At 41.1% G+C, this 16,778-nt stretch overlaps 1 protein-coding gene across 2 annotated transcripts in view; it reads left to right on the top strand.

Annotated features, from left to right (window-relative positions):
- Positions 1-16,778, top strand: part of COASY (Coenzyme A synthase) — a 747,507-nt gene that overhangs the window by 687,841 nt on the left and 42,888 nt on the right. Inside the window, exon 10 of one of the 2 annotated variants that reach the window (XM_073608302.1) lies at positions 13,770-15,028. The exons of the other annotated variant lie outside the window; for it this stretch is intronic. Within the exon in view, the coding sequence (XP_073464403.1) occupies positions 13,770-13,844 (75 nt within the window). The 3' untranslated portion in view covers positions 13,845-15,028. Of the gene's footprint in view, positions 1-13,769; positions 15,029-16,778 lie in introns of those variants that run through there. 2 annotated transcript variants of the gene reach the window in all.

Genomic DNA, 16,778 nt, shown 5'->3' with positions numbered 1-16,778 from the left:
ACTAATGCAAAGGTGAAATCTATAAACAAATCTACACAAAATGTATATAGGTGTAAATGTACCAGCCAGATCAGTGGTTCTCGCCTTTGGTAAGGCAAGAGCAACCGGATTATGTTCCTTTTTTAGGACAACGGGGGAGGGGAGGAGGAACACCGAGGAGGAATCCAGGTGGGGCCTACCAGAAAGGAGGAGGGAGACAGATACCCCCCCCGAGGATACAACAAAGAAAATGTGCCCCCCCAAGGAGAAGGAGGGGATGTAGGGCAGGAAAATCTAAGAAATCCAAGAAAAAGACTGAGGGATGCATGAGTACGGGCATTTATAACCTAAGCAAGGTTGAGCTCAATCATAAGGAGCTCAACATATTGAACTTGGGTCTTAAATGTGCCCCAAAAAAGGTAATGAACAAGTTTGATGTCTATATTGACACACACAAATTCATTAGATCCTTGAATATCAAGAAATATTTTTTAAGCCATCTGGTGGTATCCACAATGAAATTTGTGGCACCAACCAATAAAATGGATACGAGGTTGAAGAATAAATCTATTTTCAACCCCCAGAACCCAAGTAATCATTTTGTGGAAGTTTTCAAGAGCCTTGTACTAAATGATATTGAGAAGTTAGTTCCACGGAAGGGAGTGAATCCCCAGTATATCAGGGAAGGGATCAAATCCTTGGAAGAAAATAGAGATCTTATAATTCGACCTGCTGACAAGGGAGGAGGGGTGGTATTACTGGATAAGTCATTTTATCTCAATCAACTGTTGGAGTTGGTGGGGGACAGTACTACCTATAGTAAGTTACCCTCTGATCCCACTGAGGCATATAGAGCACAGCTAGAGGCTTTGGTGGAATGGGGCTATAGAATAGATGCACTCAATTTGAAAGAGAAGAGATACCTGGTCCCGAGTGCCTGCAGGATCCCTATTATATACACCCTGCCAAAGGTGCATAAAAACGCACAGTGCCCACCACCTCGCCCCATTGTCAATGGGATTGGCTCTGTAACGGCCAGATTAGGGGAATACTTGGATAAATTCCTCCAGCCAAGTGTTAAAGCTACCAGAGCCTATCTGAAGGACACTAGTGATCTATTAAATCTACTAAATGAGGTCCAATTAGAAACTCCATCAATGGTATATTTGGTAACGGCTGAGGTAGCCTCCTTATATACCATTATTCAACATGAGGACGCTGCGTTGGCTCTTAATTGAGCATTGAGTAAAAGGGATGATATCCCGGGGGTCCAGAAACGTTTTTTGGGACATGTATTGGATTTTTGCATGTCTCATAATTATTTTTGGTGTAATGATAGATTTTATTCTCAGCAGGTTGGCGTGGCTATGGGTGCTAAATATGCTCCTAGCCTCTCCAACCTGTTCATGGCTGAGTGGGAGGACAGAAAAGTATTCAGCCAGAGGAGACCTCAATTATTATTTTACAGATGTTTTATAGATGACCTCCTATTTATTTGGGAGGGCACAGAGGAATCGGCGATTGAGTTTATACGTGAACTCAATACTAATGATAATAATATCAAATTGGAGCATCAAATCAGTAATCACTCAGTTAATTTCTTGGATGTTACGATAATAAGAGAGGAGAATGCATTAAGGACAAAGGTATTCTTCAAACCTACTGACCGCAACAGCTACTTATCAATAAGAAGCGGTCACCACCCAGCATGGATAAGAAACATCCCGAAGGGACAAATGTTGCGGGTGCGTCGAAATTGTACACAGTTGGAAGATTTCTTTGAGCAGGCAGGGGTCCTAAAGAATAAATTTATACAAAAAGGTTATGGGGAGGAAGGACTGAATGTAGTCATTCAAGAAGTAGCAGAAATGCCTAGGGAACAGTGTCTGAATAAAAAGGAAATTGTAGTAAAGGACAACCAGCATCAGTTTTGATTTATTTCTGGATATCATTGCCAGTATAAGGATATAGAAGGCATTTTCAGGAAGTATTGGCATATTCTGTGCAGAGATAGGCACCTGGGAGAGGTGCTACCGAGCCAACCAAAGTTTATATACAGAAGGGCCCCCAGTTTTGGTGACCATGTGGTCAGGAAAATTTTGGACCCACCAGGGAATAAGTACCTGAGGTTGGATTTTAGGGGCTTTTGCTGCTGCAGGAGATGTATCTGCTGCAGAACGGTGAAAGTAAGTCACAGAGGGATAAAGAGTGTAACCAATAGAGATAGTGAGTCCTTTGAGATCAGGGAGTTCAGCACCTGCAACTCCTCACATGTAGTATATTTAATGTGGTGCCCTTGTGGCCTTTTCTATGTGGGGAGAACGAAGAGACTCCTTAGGATTAGAATCTCTGAGCACCTAACTAATATAAAGAATGGTTATAAATACCATAGCGTTTCTCTACATTTTAAGGAAAAACATCAGCAGGATCCCTCTCTACTGCAGTTTTGTGGGATAGATGTGATCCATCCCTCGTGGAGGGGATCCAACAGAGTTAGGAATCTATCCCAAAGAGAAACCCGGTGGATATTTTTAATGAAGAGTCTGGCCCCGAGGGGGTTAAATATAGAACTAGACCTGAATTGTTTTATCAATGATTTTTAATTACTTTTAATTATATGTATTTTAAGCATCTTTAGCATTATATATAAACCACTGAGTGAAGGGGAACCTGTATCTACAGAGACAGTAGATACATGTCTAGAATTAGATTCAATCACTACCCTATATAGTGTGGTGGGCCATATATGTAGAGGCCCCTTTTATTATAAATATCGATTTTACCTCATATTATAAATATCGATTTTATTTCTTTTTATTTTGAATATAAACTCACTGGGTTCTCAGTTTATCTACAATTTGGATACATTTAACATGCTTACTAGTGATAAGGGATTTTATACACTTTTTGTTGTTTCATATTTACCTTTCTATTTTAGATTTGAGTTTAGATGTACACACATATAATCTATACCCACTATAGATGAGAACATCTAGTCATATGGATGGCTTATACCTAGAGGTGAGGGGGGGATTGATTATTTCCAGTGTATTTAGATAGGAAGTTTCTCACCATGTGGATGTATGTATCTGTGTGAACAACACAAAACATTCAGGAAGTAATGTGAGAGCGGCATTTGCAGGGGTTAATACTGTGTTGTGCTGTGTGTTAATGCTGCTTTCACTATGTGATGTGACATGCAGCGATCAGTTGGAGCGTCAGCTGTATCTGCATGACACCTCACGTACTGTAACAAGAGATTCTTTGCAAACATCAGTTCACATCACTAGAATGCCTGATTCCCATTATGCTGTGTACCGGAGCTCTCAGCGTAATTCACATAACGGGGACCCGAGATGTGCGCATGCGCGATGAGCCGGCCAATGAGTGTTAGCTAGATAGGCATATAAGGGATGAGTGGCAGGGAGCACAGCCTATCCCATGAATAAGTCAACCTATGACGAAACGTCGGGGGCGTGGCTGTGAGGCGTGACGTGCAGCACTGTGAGCCACACTGAAGGAGAGGAGCATTGTTTACACGGAGGGATGGAGGACATCCAAGGGAGGGGTGAGATTGATAACCCTGCACCAGCACACCTCGGGTCCGCCGTGACCACTTGTTTTATTTGGATCCACTGGAATTACGTTTGATGTGATTTGCACTTTATTTGAGCTGTATTTTATCATTTTACATGTGAGTGTACTGATTGAAGATTGCAGTGATTTTAATAAATGTGTGATACTGGTTTACACTATTGGAGCACATATTATTTTTTTCATGTGGACCGGGTTGGAAACATTCACTGTGGAACAACGATTGATCCTACTACCTTGGTGTATGGTAGATAAGCGATTATTGCCTTGCATGAGAGTGCTGGCAAATTAAGTCTGTGAGTATAGGTCTTGAGGGAGTGGAATCACTGCACACAAGAGGAGAGGTGGAGGAGACACAACATCACCTGTGCTTTATCAAGATTTATTACCACTTTATTTGGACACATTTTTCTCACGTGTGTGGTCACGTTTTATTGTGGACTGATTTATATTTTTGAAGTTAATTTGTATTTTGTATTTTTTATTTTTGGATATATTTGGTAATAATATTTTTTTGCATGTACAGCATGATATGAAGTGGCAGGATAGGTTTTATCACTGGAAATGTATTGAGATATGTATGTAAGGTTTATACACATTAAGAGGGTCGCACCATCACTGTGTTGGTCGATATTTGACCACTGATCTGGCTGGTACATTTACACCTATATACATTTTGTGTAGATTTGTTTATAGATTTCACCTTTGCATTAGTGTTCACATACACATGTGTAGAGGGTCACACCATCACTGTGATTAACACACTTGATTTTTGTTTGAAAGCGCCTCTTATTTTTTATTTGACCACTGATCTGGCTGGTACATTTACACCTATATACATTTTGTGTAGATTTGTTTATAGATTTCACCTTTGCATTAGTGTTCACATACACATGTGTAGAGGGTCACACCATCACTGTGTTTAATACACTTGATTTTTTGTTTGAAAGCGCCTCTTATTTTTTCCTAGATGTCTGTGGGAGGATTTGGGTAGTTTACAGACATCTCCGATTAAATACTTAGTATATGCATTATAATTTAAAGGGGCTGCTTCATAGTGGGTGTGGGAATTCAATTCCCCACGTGGGTTATTGTATAGATTGATTTTGAGCACATTAATATTCAGTTTGTGAAACATAGTGGCGCGGTGGAGGTATTAGTTTTTGGTGAAGGGCGGTATACCATTTATAATACCCATTACTTATAATCTTTAAGTCTGACAACAGATTTTCTATTGGATTGAGGTCTGGGCTTTGACTAGGCCATTCCAGCACATTTACATGTTTCCCCTTAAACCACTCAAGTATTGCTTTAGCAGTGTGTTTGGGGTCATTGTTCTGCTGGAAGGTGAACCTCCATCCTAGCCTCAAATCACACACAGAGTGGTGCAGGTTTTGCTCAAGAATATCCCTGTATTTAGCACCATCCATCTTTCCCTCAACTCTGACCAGTTTCCAGTCCCAACTGCTGTATAACATCCCCACAGCATTATGCTGCCACCACCATGTTTCACTGTGGGAATGGTGTTCTTTGGGTGATGTGTTGGGTTTGGGCCAGACATAGCGTTTTCTTTGATGGCCAAAAAGTAAAATTTTAGTCTCATCAGACCAGAGCACCTTCCTCCATACATTTTGTGAGTCTCCCACATGGCTTTTTCGCAAACTCAAAACATGCAATTTTGTTTTTTGCAGAAAGTAATGGCTTTCTTCTTGGCACTCTGCCATAAAGCCCAACTCTATGGAGCATGCAGCTTATTGTCAACCTATGTACAGATACTCCAGTCTCTGGTGCAGCTCCTCCAGGGTTACCTTAGGTCTCTGTGCTGCTTCTCTGATTAATGCCCTGTGCGGCTGTCTCTTGGCAGGTTTGCTGTTGGGCCATGTTCTTACCATTTGGTTATGATAGATTTGATGGTGCTCCTAGGGATAATCAAACACTTGGATATTTTTTTATAACCTAGCATTGACTTGTACTTCTCAACAACATTGTCCATTACTAGTTTGGAGAGTTCCTTGGTCTTCATGGCAGTGTTTCGTTAGTGGTGCCACTTGCTTAGGTGTTGCAGCCTCTGGGGCATTTCAAAAAGGTGTGTATATGTAATGACAGATCATGTGACACTTTTATATTACACACAGGTGGACATCATTTCACTAATTATGCGACTTCTGAAGGTAATTGGTTGCACCAGATATTTTTATGGGCTTCATAACAAAGGGGGTGAATACATACGCACATGCCAATTATCAGTTTTTTATTTCTGAAAAATAGTTTTATGTATATATTTTTCTAATTTTACTTCACCAACTTAGACTATTGTGTTCTGATCCATAACATATAATTCAGATTAAAAAAAAACATTGAACTAAAGGCTGTAATGTAACAGAATAGGTAAAATCCAAGGGAGGTGAATACTTTTGCAAGGCACTGTATGTCATTTAAGGTGATAGTGAACTTAATTCATTATTTTTGGGGGATTTTTATTTAGGAATTTTAGTTTTTTAGGAATAATTTACTATATGTATATTTGATGCACTTTATTGGATGTGTATGTTATTTAAAAGGATAGCTCACCTAATTTTATAATTTCTGTCTTTAGGCACTTTTTAGTGTGCAGCTTTCCTAATATAGGAGGTTCACTCCATTTATCAAACAAATTGTTTTGTGGTATACACTAAGTGCAGAGGTTTATATAGAGAATTTTTTAAAGCAGAGGAAACCTATTTCTTCTGCATTAAGAAGCTTCCTGCCATGGGTGCCCGCAGGTAGAGGCGGGGGGAGGCGACTCTCCTGGGTGACTGTTACTCTCTGATCGTTCCTTCCTCGCCCTCCGATTCGATCGTTCAGCTCCCACCTCCAGTCCCTGTGCAGACTGTCAGCAGTGGCGTACCTATGCGGGGGGGGCGATCCTCCCTGGGTGCCACACATTGGGGGGGGTGTCAGGCCAGCTATCAGAGCCAGGACAAGGCAGTGTTGGGTGCAGGGGTTGATGTGTGGTGTGCTTGCTCTGTGTATTCACGCGAGTCGGCTCGGCACCTGCTGCTCTGTATCATTGAGCTCACATCAAGCTCTTTACTGCCACCTCTGGCTGCTTCCTGTATGTGTGCCCCTCGTGTGTGCTGCCTGTAATGTATTTATACAGGGACATGTAGAAACAGGACCTGGGACAAGGAAAACCACCTTACAAGTGGGAGCTGTGAGTACAAGTGAAGGGAGGAGGCTGTTTTTGTACGGGGGGTGGGGGGCAGAGTTGTGTGTGTGTGTTTACAGATGTGTGTGTGGGAGCCTGACATATATACAGATGAGGAGGGGCAGCTGCATGTGTACAGGTGTTTGGGTGGTCTTAGTGCGTACAGGTATGTGGGTGGGCTGAGTGCGTACAGGTGTGAGGGGGCTAAGTGCGTACAGATATGTGGGTGCACTGAGTGCCTACAGGTATGTGGGTGCACTGAGTGCCTACAGGTATGTGGGTGCACTGAGTGCGTACAGGTATGTGGGTGCACTGAGTGCGTACAGGTATGTGGGTGCGCTGAGTGCGTACAAGCGTGTGGGGGGCTGAATGCGTACAGGCATGTGGGTGGGCTGAGTGCGTACAGGCATGTGGGTGGGCTGAGTGCGTACAGGTATGATCAGTGAAGGGGGGGTGTCAGATGAAGAATCTGCCCTGGTGCCAAATGCTCTAGGTACGCCCCTGACTGTCAGATATAGATCCAGCCCGCGCTGCGCTGTCCACTCAAGTGGACTGGAGTGGTGTAGAAACACTTACGGAGGACTGGAGAAGGAGGAAGCAAGGAGGACTCGTCGCTGCCTAGGCCTCATCACAGGAAATCCTGAAGTTAAGTGGCATGCCTTTCAGCAGTGAAGAACCACAGGTAACAGCAGTTACATTAGGAGAAACATAATATATATTGGAAAGTTGGAAGTGGAACAGCTATTGCTGGAAAGATCATATCATTTGTCATGTCCTGTATACAGCTATATACACCCATCTTCCTTCCTGTATTCCTCCATCACTGACTGCAGATATAAATCATCATCTTTCCTGTATATAGGACAGATTATTTATATCTGCAGTCAGTAATGATAGAGGAAAGTATCTATATACAGGAAGGAAGGTGGGTGTATATATATATGCACTACTTTTTGCATATTCCTACATGTTTGGCAGCCCATTGAAATTGTGTGCACAAACTCACCTTTATGAGGTGTTCTGAGCTGTGCAGGGCTGAGCAGTTAACATGTGGTCTCTTTGTAGAGGTGTCACCCTTTGAATTAGAGCTAGGGCTGTCCAGTCAGTAGGGAGTATGAGCTTTGATGATTGCAGTACTATAGGTCTGACTCAGCAGAGGGCACATCAAACCTCTACAGAGGGAGCTTTACTTCCACACGAGAGCAAAGGTCCGTCTCTGCAGCATGCTAGCAAGGGACCGATTTTTCTGCTTGGTATGTGGCTGCTTTCAAAAGAAAACAAACAGACCTTTCGAAAGAAAACAAACAGACCTGCACCTGGAATGTATTTGATTTGCAGCTGTTTTAAACTAAAAGTGCCATTGGGCTTTAAACTTCTCTAAGGGTCCTTTCACACTGAGGCGGTTTGCAGGCGCTATTGCGTAAATAGCGCCTGCAAACTGACCCGAAAGTGCCGCTGCTTTGATTCCACTGTGAAAGCCCCGAGGGCTTTCACACTGGAGCGGTGCGCTAGCAGGACGGTAAAAAAAGTCCTGCTAGCAGCATCTTCGGAGCGGTGAAGGAGCGGAGTATATACCGCTCCTGCCCATTGAAATCAATGGGACGGCGCGGCTATATCGCCGGCAAAGCGCCTCTGCAGAGGCTCTTTACGGTGGTTTTTAACCCTTTCTCGGCCACTAGCGGGGGTAAAACCGCCCCGCTAGCGGCCGAATACCGACGGTAAAGCGCCGCTTACAATAGCGGCGCTTTGCCCCCGCCCCAGTGTGAAAGGGCCCTAATATGGTTCAGTTTTGATTGAGCCACATCTCTGGTTAAAGGATAGGTTCACCTTTTGCACCTTTTGCAGGGGGTGTTTCAGCACAGCCCACCCCCCTCACCGCCACACTTCTATAGCTTTGAAAATGACAGCTAATGCAGAGGTATGGGCACAGAGTTGTAGGCAGTGTCTGCAGGATCCTGACATTGTAGCTGTGATCCATTGATCTTAGGTGCAATATGCTGCAGGCTTCTATGAAAAAAATTATAAAAACACATTTTTCTTGCAAAAAACGTGCATTTATTTATTTGTTTTTACAAAGGTGAAATTGGTCTTTATACTGTGTTCTTTTCATCCCTATAAAGCAGGGATATGCAATTAGCGGACCTTCAGCTGTTGCAAAACTACAAGTCCCATCATGCCTCTGCCTCTGGGTTGGGTGTCATGCTTGTGGCTGTCAGTCTTGCTATGCCTCATGGAACTTGTAGTTCTGCAGCAGCTGAAGGTCCGCTAATTGCATATCCCTTCTGTAAAGGATAGTCATTTACATAAAGGACCACCATGCATAACAAAATTCTTAACAACTTCTTACCTGTCCTGCCTGTATAACACTCAAATGGCCTCTGCCGCATGTTCTGTGATACGTATTGTTTCCTGCTGTATTAAATGCACATCTAGTAGTGCAATAGATATATTTTATTTCTTTTCTGTGGCTGTGAATCTAAAACCTTTGATCTCTTTACATAAGGGCTAAATGTACATTCCTTATGCCCACACAAATGCATTCATTTTAAACACTGCAAGTTAAAAGTATTTTTTTTTTATTCTGTATTCTTTATTAACAACCTGTAATTTTAAATTTACCAAATGCATCCATTTAAAATCCGCACATGTACAGTTGTGCTCATAAGTTTACATATCCTGGCAGAATTTATGATTTGGCCATTTTCCAGAGAATATGAATAACACAAAAACATTTCTTTCACTCATGGTTAGTGTTTGGCTGAAGCCATTTATTATCAATCAATTTACACTTTTTAAATCATAATGGCAACAGAAACTACCCAAATGACCCTGATCAAAAGTTTACATACCCTGGTGATTTTGGCCTGATAATATGCACACAAGTTGACACAAAGGGGGTTGAATGAATATTAAAGGTAACCATCCTCACCTGTGATCTGTTTGCTTGTAATTAGTGTGTGTGTATAAAAGTTCAATGAGTTTCTGGATTCCTGACAGAGCCTTGCATCTTTCAACCAGTGCCGCACTGACGTTTCTGGATTCTGAGTCATAGGGAAAGCAAAAGAATTGTCAAATGATTTGTGGGAAAAGGTAGTTGAACTGTATAAAACAGAAAAGGGATATAAAAATATATCCAAGGAATTGAGAATGCCAATTAGCAGTGTTCAAACTGTTGAAACCAAACCACGGTGAGGTAGACCAACTAAAATTTCCGCCACAACTGCCAGGAAAGTTGTTCGGGATGCATAGAAAAACCCACAAATAACTTCAGTTGAAATACAGGACTCTCTGAAAACGGGGTTTGGCTGTTTCACGATGCACAATAAGGAGACACTTAAAGAAAGATGGGCTGCATGGTCTAGTCACCAGAAAAAAGCAATTACTACGCAACTGCCACAAAGTATCCCGCTTACAATATGCCAAACAGCACAGAGACAAGCCTCAAACCTTCTAGCACAAAGTAATTTGGAGTGATGAGACCAAAATTGAGCTTTTTGGCCACAACCATAAACGCTACATTTGGAGAGGAGTCAACAAGTCCTATCATGAAAGGTACAGAGGTGGAGCGGTGATGTTTTTGGGATGTGTGAACTACAAAGGCACAGGAAATTTGGTCAAAATTGTTGGCAAGATGAATGCAGCATGTTATCAAAAAATACTGGAGGAACATTTGCATTCATCAGCTAGGAAGCTCCGCATGGGACGTACTTGGACATTCCAACAAGACAATGATCCAAAACAAAAGACTTCAAGCTGTCATTGATGTTAAAGGGGACAATACACAGTATTAAGAACGGGGGTATGTAAACTGTTGATCAGGGTCATTTGGGTAGTTTCTGTTGCCATTATGATTTAAAAAGAGTAAACACAGTTGACTGATAATAAATGGCTTCAGCCAAACACTAACCATGAGTGAAAGAAAAGTTTTTGTGTTATCATTTATATTCTCTGAAAAATGGCCAAGAAATCATAAATTCTGCCAGGGTATGTAAACTTATGAGCACAACTGTAATATTTTTATGTATAACTGGGCTTGTAATAAAGCATGTGACATGTTTTTTCTCTGTGATCTTCTTTTTTTTTTTTTTTTTTTACATACACTTGTTTCTTTTTCTGCCATGCCATATACAGTGCCTTGAAAAAGTATTCATACCTCTTTTGAAATTTTCCACATTTTGTCATGTTACAACCAAAAACATAAATGTAGTTTATTGCGATAAAGTGGCACGTATTTGTGAAGTGGAAGGAAAATTATAAATAGTTTTCAAAATGTTTTACAAATATGTGAAAAGTGTGGCGTGCATTTGTATTCAGCCCCCTTTACTCTGATACCCCTAACTAAAATCTAGTGGAACCAATTGCCTTCAAAAGTCACTTAATTAGTAAATAGAGTCTACCTGTGTAATTTAATCTCAATATAAATACAGCTGTTCTGTGAAACCCTCAGAGGTTTGTTAGAGAACCTTAGTGAACAAACAGCAAAATTGTAAAGTGGAAGGAAAATGATAAATGGGATGAACAGCTGTATGGGGGAGGGGGCTAACTACTGTCTGAATTGGTGAGCGTGTCCCTCCTATACCCAAATTAAGTGATAGTTACAAACTAAATATTACCCAGTGAAGGTTATAAATATCAACATTCAATTGTACCAAAGTGTAGGCTTCTCTATGTGATAAAGGAAATCGTGATAAATACCGTGCACATTAACATATGGTTCCTTCTAATATTGGATAAGGTGAAACTAGAAAACTCTAATAGTCCCCTATAGATAGTAGTGATGTGCCATCAAAAAATACCATTATACATATAACATTGTGGGTTTACACTGTGCGAGGCCATAAACTGCAACCTCTACATATCAATTCAGACATATAAACATAGCATCAAACAGGATCATGTAGTGTTCATAGTCCATAAATAATAGGATTTCTACAAAAATCGTGTTCAAATTCTTCAAACAGAACCGTGACTGGGGTGCTCCCACTCAAGGATCCCCACTCACCAAATCCAATCACCCCAAAGGGGCAATGTGCGTATGGGTATATCCTCCACGATCTCCTCACCACCGTAGTTGTTAGGGCACCCAGGGTAATCTCCGTCCTCCGTATGGATAGTTAAATCATATTCATGGTGACTCCCTCATAAAAAAGGAATATAAGGCTCCCATAGTGTAGTAGGTAAAATTTATTAATAAGGATTCCAAGTTATTATAAATTAAACATTAAACAAATAAATAAAAATTAAAACCAAGTCCAGCAACAATGTACCAGATAAAACACAAGTCCAGGTACAGCTAATGTGGAGTAGAAAACATCCACAAAGTAGGCAAGTGAATACCGGCAGCATGACGCTAGATGGAGACAGTGCTGGGTGTTTGCACTCCCCCTGCGTTCCAACAGCCCATACCCGGAAATGACTTAGCGTGCGTGGCGCCGTCGTACGCGTTTCGTCATAGACGTCCTTAGCGACGAGTCAATACTTTGTAGAACCACCTTTCACTGTAATTATAGCTGCAAGTCTTTTTGGGCATGTCTCTACCAGCTTTGCACATCTAGAGAGTGAAATTTTTACCCATTCTTCTTTTCAAAATAGCTCAAGCTCTGTCAGATTGGATGGAGAGCCTCTGTAAATAGCAATTTTCAAGTCTTGTCTCAGATTCTCAATTGGATTTAGGTCTGGGCTTTGAATGGTCAATTCTAACACATGAATATGCTTTGATCTAAACCACTGCATTGTAGCTTTGGCTGTATGTTTAGGATCGTTGTCCTGCTGGAAGGTGAACCTCCGCCCCAGTCTCAAGTCTTTTGCAGACTCTAACAGGTTTTCTTCTAAAATTGCCCTGTATTTGGCTCCATCCATCTTCCCATCAACTCTGACCAGCTTCCCTGTCCCTTCTGAAGAAAAGCATCCCCTCAACATAATGCTGTCACTATCATGTTTCACAGTGGGGATTTTGTGTTCAGGGTGATGTGCAGTGTTAGTTTTCCGCCACACATAGCATTTTGCTTTTAGGCCAAAAAGTTCAATTTTGGTCTCATCTGACCAGAGCACCTTCTTCCACGGGTTTGCTGTGTCCCTCATATGGCTTCTCGCAAGCTGCAAATGGGACTTCTTATGGCTTTCTTTCAACAATGGATTTCTTCTTGCCACTCTTCCATAAAGGCCAGATTTGTGGAGTGCACGACTAATAGTTGTCCTGTGGACAGAGTCTCCCACCTGAGCTGTGGATCCCTTCAGCTCCTCCAGAGTTACCGTGGGCCCGCTTGGCTACTTCTATGATTAATGCTCTCCTTGCCTGGGCTGTCAGTTTAGGTGGACGACCATGTCTTGGTAGGTTTGCAGTTGTGCCATACTCTTTCCATTTTCGGATGATGGATTGAACAGTGCTCTGTGAGATGTTCAAAGCTTGGGATATTTTTTTATAACCTAACCCTGCTTTAAACTTCTCCAAAACGTTATCCCTGACCTGTCTGGTGTGTTCCTTGGTGTTCATGATGTTGTTCACTAAGGTTCTCTAACAAACCTTTGAGGGCTTCACAGAACAGTTGTATTTATACTGAGATTAAATTACACACAGGTGGACTCTATTTACTAATTAGGTGACTTCTGAAGTCAATTAGTTACACTAGATTTGAGTTAGGGGTATCCATGTAAAGGGGGCTGACTACAAATGCACGCCACACTTTTCACATATTTATTTGTAAAAAAAATTGAAAACCCATTTACCATTTTCCTTCCACTTCACAATTATGTGCCACTTTGTGTTAGTCTATCACATACAATCCCAATAAAATACATTTACGTTTTTGGTTGTAACATGACAAAATGTGGACTTTTTCAAGGCACTGTAATATGACTTTTGTATTATTGTCTTGTGAGTTGTGCACCTCAACCTGTTTACATAATATAGATGTTTGTTTCTAAATATCTGCGCCTAGCTCTTCGGGACATTACCAGAGTATCCTGCATACTTTTCTGAATTGAGTGTTTGTTGATTTCTGTTCTGCAGGTACAGAAAGCATGGGATCTTCTCCAGCAAAGGATCCACTATAATGCTTCAAATGCAAGCCCTGTTTTAAGTTAGGAGGAAAATAGAAGCCTTGTTTTAGAATATTGAAATTTTAAACTCCTCACCTTTTACTGTCTCTGTGGTTTTATTTTTGTTTTCATGTATCTCAAAATGTTTTACGGTCTGAGCACATTGATGTGAGTTCCTTACCTTTTCATATCTTTGATCAGTAAACTTCGATTACTGAATGAATGCTTTTTGATGCCTTCAGCAGTACATGGAGTAAAAAAAAACAAACAAACAAACAATGGAACCAATTTATGAAACTTTGAGTATGGAAAAGTATGGCTATTGCCCAAAGCTGGCTGCTCATGTAATTTTTAGTAAAATGAAGTAGAAATTGGCACCTGCTTGGTCCTTGTCGGCAGCCACCCTTTTTTTATTTTGCTCTTTATTTTTTTCCTTAACAGTTGTGTTTTAATAAATGGTAGAATTCAATGAATTGCTGATTGTGGAAATATAACTGGTTTAAAGTGGATGTAAACCCGAAATTTTTTCTTTTTTATATAATTCTGTAGAGTATAAGATTTGCTATCTTTTGAGCCCAGTCTTGCCACACAGAGTTAATCCATCTCTGAGCAATCCCCTTTTATTGTTCAGTGAGACAATTCTTGACAAAAACTTTGTCAAATACTCCCCCTTGCTGTGAGTGACAGGTGATTTACATCTCATGCATTAGCCTAAGAGACATGCAGTATTTTTTTAACTTCTCTCCCCCACTCCTTTCTTCAGCAGCTCTGCAAGGATTGGCTGTTCCACACCTCACCATGATTTGGCATGCTGAAGTCATGTGGTTACTTTCCTGTCTTTTCACTGGATGTTAGAGATCATAGCAGAAGTTCAGTGTTAGAAATACACAGAGAAAATGCATATTGACAAGGGGAGTGTAGAGGTGGGCGGGGAGTCTACTGACATCACGACTCCACCCACCGAGCTCCAGACAACAGACCCACCCACAAAATATGCAGTTTTTCAGGTCTAATAACAGAGAGAGGGGAGACATTTGACAGGTAAAGATACATGCAGGAGGCATGTATATCCTTATAGATAACCCCTATGGCAGTAGTTTAGAAAGGATGACATTGGGTTTACATCCACTTTTAAGGGTTGGTTAATGGAAAATAAATAAATGCAGCTATTAACAAAAGTTGTACATCTTATACATCTGCCTGCTGAATAAAATCTTTGCTAAATCTGAATTTGAATCTGCATATGTTTTTTACAAGGGGTATGAAGATAAGCTTCCCTTAATCATTGTACTTGAAACTATCTACTGGAAACCATACCTATACAGACCGATATCTTTTCCTTCTCCATGAATCAGCCCTTGGCTCAAGCCATGCCTGTTATGCCACATAGCAGCTTCACCATTTGTTGTCAGTGCACTGATCCTTGGCTAATAACTGCAATGTGTGTGCAGGCCTTAAATCCTCACCAGTGCCTGAACATGAATCTGAGCGTTTTAAAGTCGCGCGTTTTTACCACGATTTTGTTCAGGTCACCAATGTAAAAGGCAGAAAAACGCCCGTAATCTGCCCCTAAGAAGCTCATGTTCTTTTTTGAGCTTAGGGCGTTTTTCTGGCATTTTGCTTCAGGTGACAAAACGCTCAGATGTGAACAGGTGCCATTGAAATAAATGGGATTTTGCTTATTCTGTGTTTTTTCTGGCGTTTTTATGAGCTGAAAATGCTCAGGTGTCGCTGCGGCCTCAAGGAAAGCTTGTGTTAAGAAAAATATGTTGCTATCACCATGCGAAAATGCTTGCTACCTGGCTGTCATGCTAATGCAGAGGTCTCAACACTTGGGATATCTGAAATAATTTATTAAAATCTGGGCCAGAATTCTCAGGAGAAGGTCCGCAATGGCAGCCTTCATAATTCTTTCAGTACAGGTTTCCTTTAACTTTTTTTTTCTGGTTTTGGATAGTGTAAAAAGGGTTTGAACCTCTGTGTCTCCACTGAGAAGATTCATCCTCTGTCATTTTGACCATTGTCGGATGGAATGTGATGGAAAATCCAAAAATGTGCAGCTATCACTAAAACAAGAAATCCTCCAGTGGGGGCCCTTGTTTTTGGTGAGGGGTTCCCTTTACTTTGGAGAGATTTTCTCTTTCTTTTACATCTCCAGTACAGGAAGTGAATGGCGATCTCCCCAACCAGGACACAGGTAAATAGAAAACCCTAATCTAATCTACCAAAAATTAAATAACATTGTTTTTCTATATACATTTTAACTCTGCAAGAGATGGTCAGAGTTTTTCTTAGATTAATACTACAAAGCTATTTTAATAGGTACGTTGACAGATGTTTAAAGCTGAATTCTAAGTATGATTTTAATGCAAAGTTACATTGGTCCAGCTTGAAACAATGTAAGTATGCATATCTCATACCTGACCAATCACTGTGGAAGCTGCAAAGCACTGTAGTAATTGCTTCTACTACAGCGAGAGCAGCAATCTTTTGGGTCCTGTGACACCATTCACAGAACACATTGTTTTTTTTTTATGATTTCAAAATGTTCTTTGCCACAATATACACCTCTACCCCCCCCCCCCCCCCTTACCCCTGCCCATAGTTACTATGCAGAAGGGAAGCTGCTCTGCACAGGACCTGAAAGATTTCTGCTATCACTGTTTAGCCCTGGTTCACACCAGTGCGGCTTTGAAGTCACGCTACTTTCGTGCGATTTCATGTGTGGCTTGCTGACATCTGTGCGACTTCATTTAACAGGTGTCAATGCAAGTCACACTGAAATAGTGCAGGAACCTCACTGTGACTTAAGTGGCTCCATTGCTGCAAATGGGTGCAACTTGTCATGCGACTTTGAACTGTGAAGTTGCATGACAAGTCACACTGGTGTGAACCAGGGCTTAGCGTTAAAGCTTTTTAATTTTTTATCTTGGCATAAAGCCTTTATTTTACAAATATTTAATACAGTGTGCATCTAAGA

This window comes from Aquarana catesbeiana, linkage group LG12 (genome assembly GCF_042186555.1).
Source record: "Aquarana catesbeiana isolate 2022-GZ linkage group LG12, ASM4218655v1, whole genome shotgun sequence".
Taxonomy (NCBI): Eukaryota; Metazoa; Chordata; class Amphibia; order Anura; family Ranidae; genus Aquarana; species Aquarana catesbeiana.
Note: the sequence above shows the minus strand (reverse complement) of the source record. Positions and strands in the feature narration are given on the sequence as shown.